At 39.0% G+C, this 15,657-nt stretch overlaps 1 protein-coding gene across 2 annotated transcripts in view; it reads left to right on the top strand.

Moving 5' to 3' along the window:
• Positions 1-15,657, top strand: part of ctnna1 (catenin (cadherin-associated protein), alpha 1) — a 77,467-nt gene that overhangs the window by 43,079 nt on the left and 18,731 nt on the right. For both annotated transcript variants that reach the window (XM_065958598.1, XM_065958597.1), the window contains exons 10-15: positions 4,596-4,688; positions 6,218-6,374; positions 7,075-7,275; positions 9,306-9,457; positions 12,858-12,968; positions 14,462-14,643. In XM_065958598.1, coding sequence (XP_065814670.1) covers positions 4,596-4,688; positions 6,218-6,374; positions 7,075-7,275; positions 9,306-9,457; positions 12,858-12,968; positions 14,462-14,643 — 896 coding nt within the window. The remainder of the gene's footprint in view (positions 1-4,595; positions 4,689-6,217; positions 6,375-7,074; positions 7,276-9,305; positions 9,458-12,857; positions 12,969-14,461; positions 14,644-15,657) is intronic.

Genomic DNA, 15,657 nt, shown 5'->3' with positions numbered 1-15,657 from the left:
GAAACGTGATATGACCCAGATACAGAACATTTTGATTTTTATGTTCCATCCAATTGGTTCTGGACAGCTTGGCTTATAGTAATCATGCGGCTTCATCCAGCTTCTCTGTTCTCTCTATGGCTCTGTTGTCAGATATTCCCTTGTGATAAAACTTTAGGATTACAGTGCCTCAGAAAACAGCAATCTGGGATCTTTTGTCCCAAATGAAAACAAAGCAGTAAACATTGAAATTATTTTCTGTGGTTTCTGTCCCTGTCGTTTCCTCTGTGTTGTCTATGTCTACTTCTCTCTCACACAAACACAGACATACACACTTTGTAACAGCATTTTTTCAATTGAAGGCGATGCTGATTCTAATCTGAAGCTGTAATGCTGCAGAGAGCAGAAAAACAACACTGCTTTATGTGGTTTTAGCAAGAGATAACATTTTTAAGCAGAACCAAAGGAGTGGAAGAACCACATCTCAGAGTAAGAGCTTCCTCTGGGAAGATATTGTCCTTGCCACAACAGATTGATGTACTACTTCTTATTGACCAACAACACATTCTCACAAAGATAAATATCTTAAAGGGGTTCTTTTTGCATCCAGTTTCTTTTTCTATTGTGACTGGTCTCTTAACAGATATTGTATGTCTCTCCTGTGTTGTACAACAAGGATACAGATGCAATGGGAAATATAAAGTGATGGCATTTGCATCAAGAAAAAAAATCAGCTGTCCTCATTGGTGGTCTTTCCTTCAGTTACTTGTATGTCTGTGTCAGAGCATCAAATACTGACATTTGAAAATGACCCATGGGCCTGATGACCACAAATGAGGCTTGATCGGTTGGTCCATCAAAGCAGGGCGGCACAAGCTTTCATGAGGGAAACTGCTGAAGCGTCCGAGAGAAAAGGGGACTACACTTGGGAGTAGACCCTTAAGTAGCTCCTAAAGGCCTGAGTGTCAGATGTGAGGTTAGCACATGACCTTTGTGGACTACTCTAATGCTTGGGTCAGCTCATAGTACTTATATGCAACCACGAAGAAACAAAGCTTTGGAGGAAATTACTTATGGATTATTGGTTCTTCATAGAAAATTCTGTTACGTATTTTTAAACGCAGCTGGGTGTAATTAAGATCATTTTCATAATGGACTTAATGACATAAGCATGTAAATAGATACCATATGATTAGGTGTATAAGACACACTTTTATTCATCTTTAAAGTGGGCTATGTCGTAAACATCAGTGTGACCAGTATAAGGTATAAAATCCTGAGATGTGCGCTGTCATGACGTAAGTGAAGCTGTCACCATTACCCACTGCATGTGATCTGACAGGACCACAAATTCCCCCCCCCCTCCCCCCCTTCATTGTGTCTTTCTTTCTGCTGCCCAGGTATCGCGTCATTCTGTGGGAAACATGGTTGTATTACCTGCCCAGTCTCCATGTCTGTAAAGTGGAATTTGACTTCAGGCTTTGTCAAACGCTTAGTAAAAAGATTAAGGACATTCTATTTATTGTTCAATGTATTTAATTTTTTTGTTTCATACTAGCTGCTTAGTTTCCAAAAGAACACAGCCAGACATCAGTTTTTGTAAAACTCTCTTATAAAGCAAGTTAACAACAATTGTGCACCAGCAAGAGGTGAGTCACAGTAGGACTCCTTATTTTCACCTCCGACTGAAAATGCTTGACATTTTCCTGTAAATCCATCTGCCAAACTTAATATTGAATGATACTGTAAGCAAGCCTGGAAAAGGGCCTCTTTCAGACACTATAAATGAAATCAATGCAATTTCCATGTGCACAGTGTTTGGTGCCCTATCACTTCTGGAATAAATATGTTTTTAATGCAATATGCCCCCAATTAAGGGATAGGGACAGGAAAATGCCACCAATCTCTGACTCTGTTTATATGGCATCATGAGTAGTGCATGTGCAGGCTCCCTCAAGGCAAATGGTGCATTAGTTCACACACATTTGTTTGAAAGCAACATTACGACTGACCCACATTTGGGCCCTTGAAGCAGCTTGTATACTACACTATGATGTTTGTCCAAACATGGTTATTAAAATGCCAGTATTTATATCATTAAATAAAGCAAAATGTGACTTTTTATGTTTCCATATACCTTCCCTGTCATAACCTGCTTATAGACACAGTGCACGCGATAAAAGTGCTTGTTAATATATGATAAAATTACACTTTCAAAAGACTTGATCCATTTTCTTGACCTGACGCTTTAGAATGACTCACCTTGTATCAGGATTCAACCCCTTTCATATCCAGAGCTACACTAAAGGACATACAGGGTCAGATTTTAACCTGTGCATGTGATACAAAAGATACATTGAATACTCAGCTTTCCAAATTAATGATCTTTTCCCAACTCTCCTCCTGCCTTATGATCTTGTATCTGTGCCTGTTTGACTTTACTTTCTTGGCCCTTCTGTCTGTATTTTTTGATTTTCATAATATGGTTTACTGGTTTACAATGGCTGGTGTATCAGTTTGGATTATAATTATTGCAGAATGTGAATTATTGGATTTCTGGTATTGCTTGATGTTTGAGACATAAAACCCCATACTGGTAAGTCTCATCAGTAAGTCACAGCAAGCTGTTTTTGTCACCTCATCTATTTGAATCCAAATAATATTGATCACATTAAGCTGTGACTCTCACACCCATGTTAGTTATTTAGTTAGTTAAAGAGATGGTGCGATAAAAATGGCACTCAGTGATAAAGCCATAGGGATGAAGTTTATTGTATTGTCCTTCATATGCTTAGGCAGCATAATTGCATTACAGGTCCTCATGTATTTCATGTGATTGGACATGTTCATTGTCATTGAAGGAAATGTTTATCATTGGATCGGAGGAGGATTGTATGGCTTTGCAGCCTGATGAACCTGTAACTGTGTTTCTATGTAAAGAAGATGCATTTTTGAATATGTTTGCACAGACTTGGTAAACTCTGCCTCCCCTGACACTTAAAGAGTATGCTACAGCATGGCAAGTAGAATACTGTTAGTTGACTTCAGGATAGAATTTCCTTCTTTGGCTTCCTTCACAGTCCCTTCATGCTAAAAAGGCTGTTTTCCCAGAGGTATCACGGTGAGAGCAAGAGAAAGCTTATGTGAAAGATCATGAAAGTAAAAACACAGGTCTTAAGTGCCGGTTTTTCTTTTCGCACCCGCTCTTTCACCCCTCCACTCAGTATACTGAATGTTCTCCCTGTGGTCCCTGCATGTGTTTGCATAGTGATGCAGAATGTGTTTATATCAATGTTTCAGTGATTCAACAGCGCAGTGGAAGAAGTGCTTTTCATCAGCAAAATTGCTCTGAAATTTTGAGATGGGGGTGGGTTTCTTCTTGTAGAATGGACTTAAGAGAGGATCTTTCAAACTCAGTGATTAAGTCCACCAGCCCGAGCTTCATTGGAAAATTATTTGTTCACAGATTTGCCCCACTTGTCTTTGCTTTTCGATTGGCATTGGATCAACTTATTTAAATCATTTATATATTTCTAAAAACAATCATGTTTAGGTTTATAACATAACTGTTAATTCAGTTTTACACAATTGTGGATATTAAAGTAAAACTAGAGCTTTGTTTACTGCATAGTGTGATAGTAGCACATGGCAGCTCATTTCGCTGTGTGGCCCAGATCTCTGCAATTAAATAAGTGAGTAAAATATAACAGATTGATTGGCTACAAGAATAAGACACAGGTTGTTAAAAAATCCCTTTCAGTCTTGTTTCTGTAATAATAGAGTCAATAGTGGGTTTTTGCCTTGTAATTGATTATGTTTTAGCACATTTTCTGTCAATGGGATAATCCCACTTTGGCACAGTTCCTCACATCCCAGGCATTCTGTTTCAGCATTGTTGCCAGTACATCCCAACCAACAAATGGTAATATTCACAGTCTCTGACCCAATTTTTTCCTGAATATGAGGAGATGCATAATGTTACCCTGAAAGATGCAAGAATATTCAGAGATAATCATAGCAGGGGATGATTTGTTGGTCAATACAAGAAAATATACTCACAAACCATAAATGTTGGCAGCTTGGAGAAGGACCTGCTGAGCTCAGCACTCCAGTTCTCACTCGTTTTCGAAAGTGTCAGGAATATTTTGCCTCTCTGATTCCAGGAACGTAATGGCAATCTGGCAGCTTCGTGATATGTTCAGAGAATAACCACATCCTTGATTCATCAGCTACAACTTCTACTAGCATTTGTTGAAGTTTAACTATTGTTGTGGAACAAATGCTAAACTTTTATTTTATCTATTCTCTCAGCAGCTTAGCTTTTGTTTTCTCTCCCACTTGTCCTTTTTCCCCCTCTGTGCCATCATATTGTATCATTTTAGCAGCTTTATAAATTAATCCTCAGCAGTGGGTTTGTATTCCACTGGGATTACTTGTATTGCAGCGCTGCTCCATTTCTGATAGAGAAGAATTCCTAACCCGGGCTACCATAATGAATTTATCTGAGATTAATTATATATTCCTGTGTTGCTCTTTCTGTGTTTCCCTGAAGATAAGACTGTTTCAAAGTCCCTCTCTGTGGCTAAAAAGAAGATATGTGTGTGTTTTCTATTTAGGTGGCCAATCTGGCGTGTTCCATCTCCAACAATGAAGAGGGAGTGAAGCTGGTCCGCATGGCAGCATCTCAACTGGAAAGTCTTTGCCCCCAGGTATGTGACTGTTTTGCCCCCTTCTTTTATCCAGCTCTCTGATTCTGCTTTTTGACAGGGTTCCATGTTGCCTTTTAATACCAGCAATATTCAAATGTTGGATTTGTTATATATTTTCCCCATCCTGACAATGATGCAAAGACTGTTCAGACCTACAAACATGCAGTTCTTTAGAGGTAGATTAAGACATTTTTTGTGTGTGTGTGTATATATATACACACTAACATTAGTTGGATTTTTAAATTAATGTCAATGTCAGATTTAACAGAAAGAAAATTATACATCTGGCTTACTTGAATTAGAGTGGTGAGAACACACTTTAGTCGAAGCTTTTCATTTTCATGATTCTTTTTCTTAGCCTAAAAGATGATAGGATGACCTGAACTCTACAAAATTTGTGAATTTTGTTTCAGTGGTCTAGGCATTCTAACAAAAGGGAATTTATACAGCAACTGAAAAAGGGAAAAATAATCACATACATGCCAAAAGAAATGGCAGACTTTGTAGTAATTACCAAGGGGTGAAACTAACTACACAAAAGGTTAGTCTTGAGTGCTGGACAAGGTTTTTACACCTGCAAACACATTTATTGTAGTTGTTTGTTGGAGAGTAAAACCATACCAGTTAATTCAACCTAGAATTGCAATCCAGGTCTCTTATGTTGGCAAAAAAAAATGCAATCCTGTTCAACTGTGGCATTTCAAGCAGTTTTGAAATCATAAAAGGAATAAAATTATTCCCTGTAAAATCAAGTGAGTATCTCTCCATAGGCCATTTATATTCATATGTATGTAAATATACGCACGAAACTCTGCAGGATACTGGTTGGGGTGCACTCCATTAAACTCTAACCAAATACATTAAATTAAAAGAAGGAACATAAAAACAAACAATCACACCTCAAATGAAAAGGCTGCAACTGATTTCTAAATTTCACCTGCAGCCACAATGTTTCACGTCCCTGTGAGCAAATTGATTCACTCACTTTCTGTGCACATCAGACATCACATCTCTGTCCAGTGCTGAACTCTCCTCCAGATCCTGCATTTTTTATATCAAAACTGTAAAATGTTTGAGGTCACTCTTGGGTTTTAGTTTGGCACATACATAATGCATAAGGTAAAACAGTTACATTGTTTGTGAGAAAAAACAAAGTCATAAGTACTTCAGATCTTTGGCTTTGTTAACCATGTGTTGACCTTTTGCCTCATCGTTTTATACCCCTTTGTACCACCCAATGTTTGCACCTCTAACCTCTACCAGTTTTTTTCACCATGCTCACTTTGCTCCTTTTGATCTCATCTTATGACTCTCATTTTTACACCAAAAACAAGCTGCTTTTAGTTTTATTTCATTCAAACCTTCAAAACATTTTGTGTCTACAATCACTGCCAGGGATGAATAGTGTGCTTCAGTTCCAGCATTGGGGTGAGAGAGTGGGGGGCTTTCATGCAATCAACCTATGCTAATGTTGTGGCTGAGGGCTGTGCTGTAATGGAGCTTTAATGGTTGTAATTGGGTGATTACAGGTGATTAATGCAGCATTAGCCCTTGCTGCCAAACCCAACAGTAAGGTGGCCCAGGACAATATGGATTTGTTCAAGGAGTCGTGGGAGAAGCAAGTCCGCGTCCTCACTGATGCTGTGGATGACATCACGTCCATTGATGACTTCCTTTGTGTGTCTGGTGAGTAGTACTAACTTACATGTTATCAAAAGAAATATGTTCTGTTGCATGATCAATGATGATTTGTGTTTTATTATGTGATAACAGACAGTCCTCTGTTTGGTAGATGATGGTCATGTATAGTAATAAGACAGATTTGTACGTAACTCTTAAAACCATTTTTAAGAGAAGTTCAAGGGACAAGTCTTTTCTGATGAGAGTTGTATTGTACATACCAAGGCATATTTCACTCTAAAGAGGAACGTACTGAAGCATCAACAGCACTTCATCTGACATTGATATCCTTTCACATGTTAACCACACAAATGTTTTGTCAGACATATTTTTAAAGACTTCTTGTTAAGCATTAAGCAGAGTGACTTCTCTCACCTCCAGCCAAGGACACGCTGTAATTTACGAAGTGGACATTTGCATTTAACAGGCTCCCGTTAATAAGCAGTCTGAGAATTTGTCTTTAGGTTAACCCATCCTATATGAGCGCTTCCCAGTAGCCCTTTTACTGAGAATTTCATGACTAGAAGTCTTCTCATTATAACACGAGAACATTTTCCAGTTTGGAATAAAGAAAGACTTGGAGGAGAAAAGCAAGTATTCTGTTTTGAGTTAAAATTCAACACTAACCTCTGGTAACATGTTTGAAAAAAAATGTGAAATAGTAAAAGTATACACTACTAACTGCATCATTGTTTTATGTCCCCAGAGAACCACATCCTGGAGGATGTGAATAAGTGTGTCATCGCTCTGCAGGAGAAAGATGTTGATGGTTTGGATCGCACTGCTGGAGCTATTCGAGGACGTGCTGCCAGAGTTGTCCATGTGGTCACCTGTGAAATGGACAATTATGAACCTGGGGTCTACACAGAGAAGGTCCTGGAGGCCACCAAGCTTCTGACTAATACAGGTACAAAATTAACATACTTATGTTTTAACCCAAGTACTTTTTGTTTGCATATACATTAACATTGCATTAACAAAATAATCTCACAGAATTCACATGACGACTTCAACTGCATGACAACTTAAAATATCAGGGTTACTTTTTTATTTTACTGCTGACTGCAAAACAAATTGCCCTCTCATAGGAAAAATAAAGACAACCTTGAACCTTACTTCACTGACTTTGACTTTCCCAAATGTAGCCTTTTTATGGTGTTAATTCTGCACAGGCACAACATGGGTTATTTACTGATAACAGGAGAAGTTGACCCTCATTAGGATAATGTGGTTTGGCCAAAGAGTTAAATGTCCCCAAATGTCCTCAGGGATTAAAAACGTACCGGTATTTCTGATTCTGATTTTCCTCCCAGTTTTTAATTTTAATTTTATTTTAAAAAAGTTATTCCTTTTATTTATCAGTCACTATATGGTGTGCTGAACACGCAAACACCCCTGTTTGTTTTCTGGTAAAAGATTGATCGATTATTATCTTGCTTGCATAACCTGAACCAGTCTACTTTGTATGGACATGCCACTTTTTTTCCATTTTATGCTTGATCAAGGCCTTTCTGTCACAGGCAGAGCCACACTGGGATCTTTCTACTCAGTTATTCCTTTGAAGTCAGCTCTTTTAAAGCTTTTTGAATGACTTCACTGCGTTTTCAAATTGAAGATTAATTGTTATGACATTTAAAAGGAAAGCATTTTTTGGTACCCCCATAATTGCCTTAGTAAATGTTTTTTTTATTACAGCCAATCCCATATTAGTTATAAATTCTGTATTGTGGGATGTAACCACCTCGACTCAACTTGCACTGCTTAAGTGCAGTTGTTGGCTTGGCATGACTATCTCAAACCTGGTTTTGTTATAGAAGTTTTTCCTGTCCATATGCTCTACTGTATCATTATCAGGCAGTATATGTGAGACGTGTTAGCTTCCATCACTAGCAAGCTAACAAGATGGCAGAACAATTTGTTGGTTGTCAGATTTGGGAACAGCCTGGCCTTTCTGAAGGTGAGCCCATTAAAAGTCAGGATATGCAGTCTGTAATTATAGCTGGATTTCTGCTGTGGCTGAGAGATGAAGAGCTCTGGAGACAAACACTGGCATTAGAGTGTGCATTTTTTTTCCAAGCTAAAGGAGATAAGCTTCAGTTTAAGTTTCAAAAAGGTAACACTTTAAATGTTATACATGAAAATGATATGACAATAGTTGAAATGATTGTCTATAACGAGACACATTTTTCATCGGTATACAAAGAGACAAAATGTCAGGGACTAAATGTTATTAAAGTAATCTGGATTCCCTCAGTCAGCATGTCAAATATTTGAATATCTTAGTCAAAATAGTGTTGTCCATTTGAATTGGGTTTAATTTCAAAATAAAATTGACAGGTAATGTATGTTACTTAAATATTTTTAAGCCCTTTCAGTAATAGGTTTAGGGTAGTTATCACCGCATCTGTAACAACCTCAATACAACCAGATTTACTTTCTTTCCCCAACAACATTTTCATTTAGGAGCCTGAGAGTCAAAAATTGTCTATTAGCACACAACAAAATTTTATTTTTTTTATTGCTTATGCTGCCTCCACATCTGCATCCTTACAGTCACTTCTCTCCATTGAAGCAAAAGCCGAATTCGAAGTACTGAGTACAAATACTATCAATGCAGATGTGCTGAAAAGCCCTCTGGAGCTGTTATTATAACGTCAGCAGGGCAAAGTACATGTCTGTTGGGGGAACTTTATGGCGTTCTGCTGGAAAACTCTGTTATGTCCATTACAGGATTTGTTCCCCTCAGCATTTTTCCTTATTTTCTATGCAAAAGAAAAAGGCAGTACAATGAGTAAGAAGACCAGCAGTGCAAATGTCCATCAGTAAAACTGCATTGTAAAGATGACACTTTTTATTTAATCATTCAGCGGCAGTAAGAAAGAGTTTTTCAACAATATTATTTTTCTCTTCCTCCCAACTTTATCTCAACTTCCTCAGTGATGCCACGGTTCACAGAGCAAGTGGAGTCTGCAGTAGAGGCCTTGAGTGCAAACCCCTCACAGCCTGTGGACGAGAATGAGTTCATTGACGCGTCCCGTCTGGTGTATGATGGCATTCGTGACATTCGCAAGGCTGTGCTCATGATCAGAGTAAGTCACACTGTTTTTTTTTCTGCTAGAGTGAAACATGGTCATGATTCTCATCCTGACATGAGAAAAAAACTTAAATGAGGACATTTTATCTTCCTTTTTCTGTATTTAATCTGGATCTTATCCCCCAGAGCGCATGCACTAAGTTGAAACTGTGTTGAGCAAATACATGCTGTTTCTTTACAGGACATTTTCACTTATATAGAAAGGTTTACCTATGACCACATTAAGAAGCCGTAATCCTTTGAAAACCACACTAGCCCTGTGTAAAGGTCAAAATTCATTTACCATTGAGAGGATATAGGGTCAAGGTTTATTTGATGTTCTTGAATTTAAAACATTTCAACAGAAGACATATAATCCACGACACTGTAAGAGGCCTTGGTTATTGTAGTGTAATGTAATTGTATATATATAGCCATTGATGTGTGCACCAGATGCTGATTTTAGTGGATCGTGAGAAACTGTATATGCGTGCAGTCCTAGAAGCCAATGATTAACTTGTCTCATGCAAGAGCAGACCTAATTGACCAGACTTGCAATCTAGTGTAACAGCAGCCTTGGTTGTCTGTGGGTTAATGGCCTTTGCTTGAGTAGAACTATAACTGAGACAGATTCTAGTTGGGTACCTAATTGACTGACTATGTGCCGACAACAATAGCCACTCCAGCTGTAAAGAGAAATGGATAGTTCTTAAGTCCTTATAGTATATAACTACATTAACAACTTAAGGCTGCAAAATGGGTTTTTTTATATATTAAGAAGTGAGTGGATTTGTTTAAAACACTTCTCATGTGTAACAGCACCTAATTATATATTTGCAATGTAGAGCTACAATGAGCTGGTTCGTTGTATTATGTCATCTTCCATTATTTTCAACACTTTAATGGTTGGAATTGGAATCATTAGTCTTGACAGAACATTTTGTGTTGACAGCGGTGCTCAAAAGCTCCGCCTGGGCTCCCATGAATAATGCTGCTCAGACATAGACAAAACCAAATGAGTGAGGGACATTCATGCTGTATTTGCATTATAATAAGCAATTGATTTAAGATGGAGGTTTTAATTAGCATTCTTTAGTTGGACTGCAAGCCAGAGAGCTACATTCAATTTCCATCTGCCCCAGCTCCACTCCTGTTATCCAGATTGATTAAGCTGTTAACACTGGGCCTGTGGGGCAGGCTGAACACTAGCAGGTGGGCGTATGTGTAGGTGTGCACGTGTGTTAAAAATAACAGAGGATTTATACAAAATCGTTCTCACCTGTAATTAATCCGTCTGAATTAATCTGCCACCGTGAGTAGCAGATCAACTCAATATCAAAAGGGAAATTATGTAGTTCCCCATGGGTTTTACAGGTTTTCTTGATCAGGTGTGTGGGTTAACTATCACAGGTTTGGTGGTGAAATAACTCAGCTGTTTGGCAGGTTAATCATGGAATATCAAAACAGCAGCCATAGAGTATCCTCCTAGATTCACTCGGAATTCCTGTTGTAATGAGATTAGACGAAATGTTGAACATTAATGTAGTAGAATTGTTATCTTGGTTGAACTGCCCTACATTGGCATATTTTACATTGGCATGATTAGCTGACTATAAACAGATGTTCAAAAAAAAAAAAATACCTGTACATATCAACCTAAGACTATGGGACAACTGCTCTAGAGGACATGTCCACACAGAACCACATACAAAAACACTCACCTGCACACTTTCTATAAACTGACATGCATGCACCACACTCTGAAATCAGAGCAGACAAGTGTGTGGTTGGGGCTTCTAAAGATGGACAGGTCTTTAACCCCTGTAAATGGTGCAACGGCAGTCTGTGTTGGACATCCCTCGGTGGTTTGACAGGCGGACAGAGCTCTCTACCACCTACAGCGACATCAGAGAATATGCCTCCCAGACATCAAACTGTCTCAAGCTCAGGGAGCTGCTGACAGCGAAATACAGGGGGCAGTTGTTGTTACCTTATGATTTGTGCATGGTTCCACAGCTCAAGGTGATTTTGCTGGCTCTTTCCTCAGAAAGCTCAGAGGGCTTTACTGTTGGGCTGCCCTGTCCGTATCTACAGCAGCAGACCGAGGGACAAGATAAGAATAAAGCCTTGTTTCTAATGTTGTTAAGATACTTTGATTTCAGCTCTCATCCTGTGTCTTCTGTCTCTTAACCATCCCGCTTCAGATACCATCTCCCCACATGTGACTCATGAAGATGGAGCAGTGGGAACTGAATATTTCAGCTTTCAAACGCAGCATTGGACATTACAAAATTAAATATTGATTCACGTATTTTACCACAGCATATGAAGTATTCAAATTTCATTTTCTGTGACAGTAACAGTGCTACCAAGAAAAATCAGTTTTTTTAATTTAACTGCAGGTTACTGATGTCACTTGTCTACAGTTATGTCCCATTGGGTGCTCACTATGAGCTATCGTTTCTGAGCGTCCCACATTTACAGGTTATCTGTTGCACAGGCCACAGCAGGTGATATTTCTGCCCCACTGAACAGCATTGTCTGTGATGAAAGAGATGCCTGTGAGTCACTACAGCTTTGTATCTGAAACCCCTATTCCCCTGAGAACAAGAGCATCTCTCCATCCCATAAAGCAGTGTAAGGTTATTCAGAGACCTTCAGCTATTTTTAGACATGGGGGCTCCAAATCCATTACAGAAGGGAGGTATTGAGACAGCTGGATAAGCACAAGTAGCGGCAGAGGCGTGATAATGCACCTTTATCTGTCCACATCATCTTCCCTGTGCCTATATCACCACCGAATACATTTCCCTGTCAGTCAGCATTGTATTTTGCCTTAATCATGACCAGATGAGATAGAAATTCGTTTGAATATAAATATTTATGGGAGAATACTTGCTTGTTGCTTGTTTTGCATTCAAAGCAAGGAAAGAGGTGAAGGATCAGGGATGAAGTAGAAACACTCAAGAAGAACACAACTCATGCCTCACACGCCTCTTTACCGACAGCAGCGACAGATGGGACTGAAGTGTTTAGCTTCCAATATGTTTCATACCAGCTACTACCTTCATTTTCCCTCTCAGAATGCACAGGCAGCACATTACACTTGATTTACAAATTCATCTAGAGTTTACAGTTTCTTGTACCAAGCTGTGGGGAAGAAGGCATTTATCTGATGCTGCCCTCACCGGTAGTGCCAAGGCATTTCTCACTCATAGTAAGCAGGTTGCTTATTTAATACTGCTCAGAAGGTTGTAGTATGCCAATATTTGGCATAAATATATGTTATATAATATGTTACTTATTTTTCTTGTCTTCTACCCAGTCTCTTGTTTCTTCTGCCACTGTTTTGATTCACGCCTCCTTGTTTGCCCTTCCTTCACCCCTCTTTCTCTCTGTCTGTTGTCCTGCTGCAGACTCCAGAGGAGCTGGACGACTCTGACTTTGAGACTGAAGACTTTGATGTTCGCAGCAGGACCAGCGTGCAGACGGAGGATGACCAGCTTATTGCCGGCCAGAGTGCGAGGGTAAGTTGTCCATCACTTGTTGATGTATTTACTTCTGATACCTTACATTCTCCTGAATGCGTTTGAAGTCTTCAGTTGTCAGATGTGTTAAGTAATACCTTGTGAGAAGTTGAAGATGTTTGCAAAAGGTGAAAAACAAATTTCGATTCTTAAAATAAAAGGTGTGCTTGAAACAGCTTTCATATCAAGATACAAGCTTGTGTTATAAACTTCAGTTGTTGAGTTCAAATTTGCATCCATCAATTTACGAAAGGGAAAATCGTATTATTGCCTTATATTATGAACACTATTTTGATATATATTATCTGACGCTCACCTAAATATCTTGTTCACAAGCCTTTAGTATTACAAATTTGGAATTGTGCAAATTAATTGTATTTCCTTTATATGTAAATTTTAGAGCTGCTGTCTTACTTTCGAACAGTCCATCTCTCTGGATGCTATAAAATCCCTTTGCACAGTTGGCTTTGTGAAACCACCACTTTTACATCACACAAATCTTGTATATTATTGAGTCTCATTTGTTGTGTTGTAAATAGTTGCTACACACAGTTTAAAGACATGCATGGAGACTCAAGAACTAAACACATCCTTGATGTCTTCCTACCTTCTGGCTAATTGATGCTCTGACAGGATTTCAGGCTGAATGACACCAAGTAACCATGACAAAGAAAACTCAATGAAATATTTAAGTTATGACATCTTCCAGTTGACAATATCATGTCTTGTTGATATGTCCAATGTTCAAGATAGGCGGATGTGATCTTTGATTTCTGCTCTGAGTGTCCCTTTTGACTTAAGTTGACTATATATAGTGTAACCACTCCAAAAGCCAGTGTTGCTGTATTGTCAGTGTGAGCATCTGCTCCCTTACCAAACAGCTTCTGCCTCTTTTAACATCCCATCGTTTTGTTTATTTAGAGGCTTAGTGCATTAATGATTTAAAGAATACACGGTTATAAGTTAATCTCTCAAATCCCTGTTGGCAGAGGGATCCATCAGTACAATACCATGCTGTTACTTATGTTCATTAAAGATTATCAGACTGTTTTGTCAGGTAGGTGCTTTTCCTCTTTGCACCACCATGAACAGCTTTTTTCAAGCTTATGTGACCCTAGAGGGAGAGAGAGTCCTATTGACCACCAGTAATGGAATGAATGCTCTCGCAACGATATTAGATTTCCTGCTCTTAAGTGTCTGCCTACTTCAGCCTCTCAAGCTCATTCATTGAATGTCTGGTTGCCTGGTTCAAAGCAGTTGTCCTACACAAAGGAAGGATAGGGATGATGTGAAACACCTGTAAAAAATGCATATATATTGGGGAGAGGCATAGAGTTCAATAAATGTACTGTATATATATTCTTATGTAAGATGTCATTTACTACTTTATGGCTGTGAAACCCTGTATTGAACCAAGATTTTGCTGCTTCCTCTGACAGTATGTTGAGTTCTTGTGTGCTAACCCTCTATGCTTCCCATAATTCCCACTCTAGGCTATCATGGCTCAGTTGCCCCAGGAGCAGAAGGCAAAGATTGCTGAACAGGTGGCTAGCTTCCAGGAAGAGAAGAGCAAGCTGGATGCTGAAGTATCCAAGTGGGACGACAGTGGCAATGACATCATTGTGTTGGCTAAGCAGATGTGCATGATCATGATGGAGATGACAGACTTCACCAGGTGAGGTTGACCAACAGCTTGGTTCAGAACCAGTGCAGTTTTTCTTGACTAGCAAATGATTTCCCAGTATTGAATGAACACACTATTTAATCCTTGAATCCTTTGTGCCTTTATTGGAGGGATAGGACAGTGGATAGAGTCGGAAATCAGGGAGAAAGAGAGTAGGGAATGACATGCAGGAAAGGAGCTACAGGTTGGATTCGAACCTGGGCCGCCCGCTTGGAGGACCACAGCCCCCATACATGGGGCCCACACTCTATCCACTATCCCACCAGCGCCCCCTTACATTGATATTGTTATGGTGCAATAATAGCAAAATGCCTCCAGGATACAAAACATGTTAAGCTGAATGCAGTCGCCCAGTAGTCCTACATTTGTTTCCCAGCATTGGTTCATATCTGCACAATACGATGCACCCAGTTTAACACTGCTGTTCATGCATCAGTGTTCTCTATTTTCCTAAAGCTGCAGCAGTGTAGGTAGGATTTTCTTCATGAATTTTTCCTCCCTCCCTCAGCCCTAATAAGTAAAAGCCAAATTTCCCTCCTTCTGATGCATTGATGAAGAATGGTATGCTGTGTAGATCTAGACAGTTTCACTCAGCATCACTGTTACAGGTTGGCTTAATTTACACTTGACAGTGGGTTGTTGAGACACCTAGCCACTCCACCGCAGGGAGTGGCTAGATTTAAAGTTCTAAGCTATTATGATTGACTATTATGAAACATCTATGCGCTAACCATTCCTAAAAATGTGCCTCTACTAAAACCAGACACTGGGTCTTGAAGTATTCCTTGATACAAAGCAGGGTGTTTGCTGAAAACTTCAAAAGTACTGATTTCTGGAGATGCACTGCTGTTTGGCAAAGTCTAAGTACTTGAGAGAGATGGGAAATGTTTTTAAAGTTGATCAACATCACATAGACTTATTAAACATCAGTGATCCAATTTTTAATCTGAGTGGAATGAAACAACAAAATAAAAACAGATGACTAGAACTTGTTTTTAACTCCAC

The sequence above is a fragment of the Labrus bergylta genome, chromosome 9 (assembly GCF_963930695.1).
Source record: "Labrus bergylta chromosome 9, fLabBer1.1, whole genome shotgun sequence".
Lineage (NCBI taxonomy): Eukaryota > Metazoa > Chordata > Actinopteri > Labriformes > Labridae > Labrus > Labrus bergylta.
Note: the sequence above shows the minus strand (reverse complement) of the source record. Positions and strands in the feature narration are given on the sequence as shown.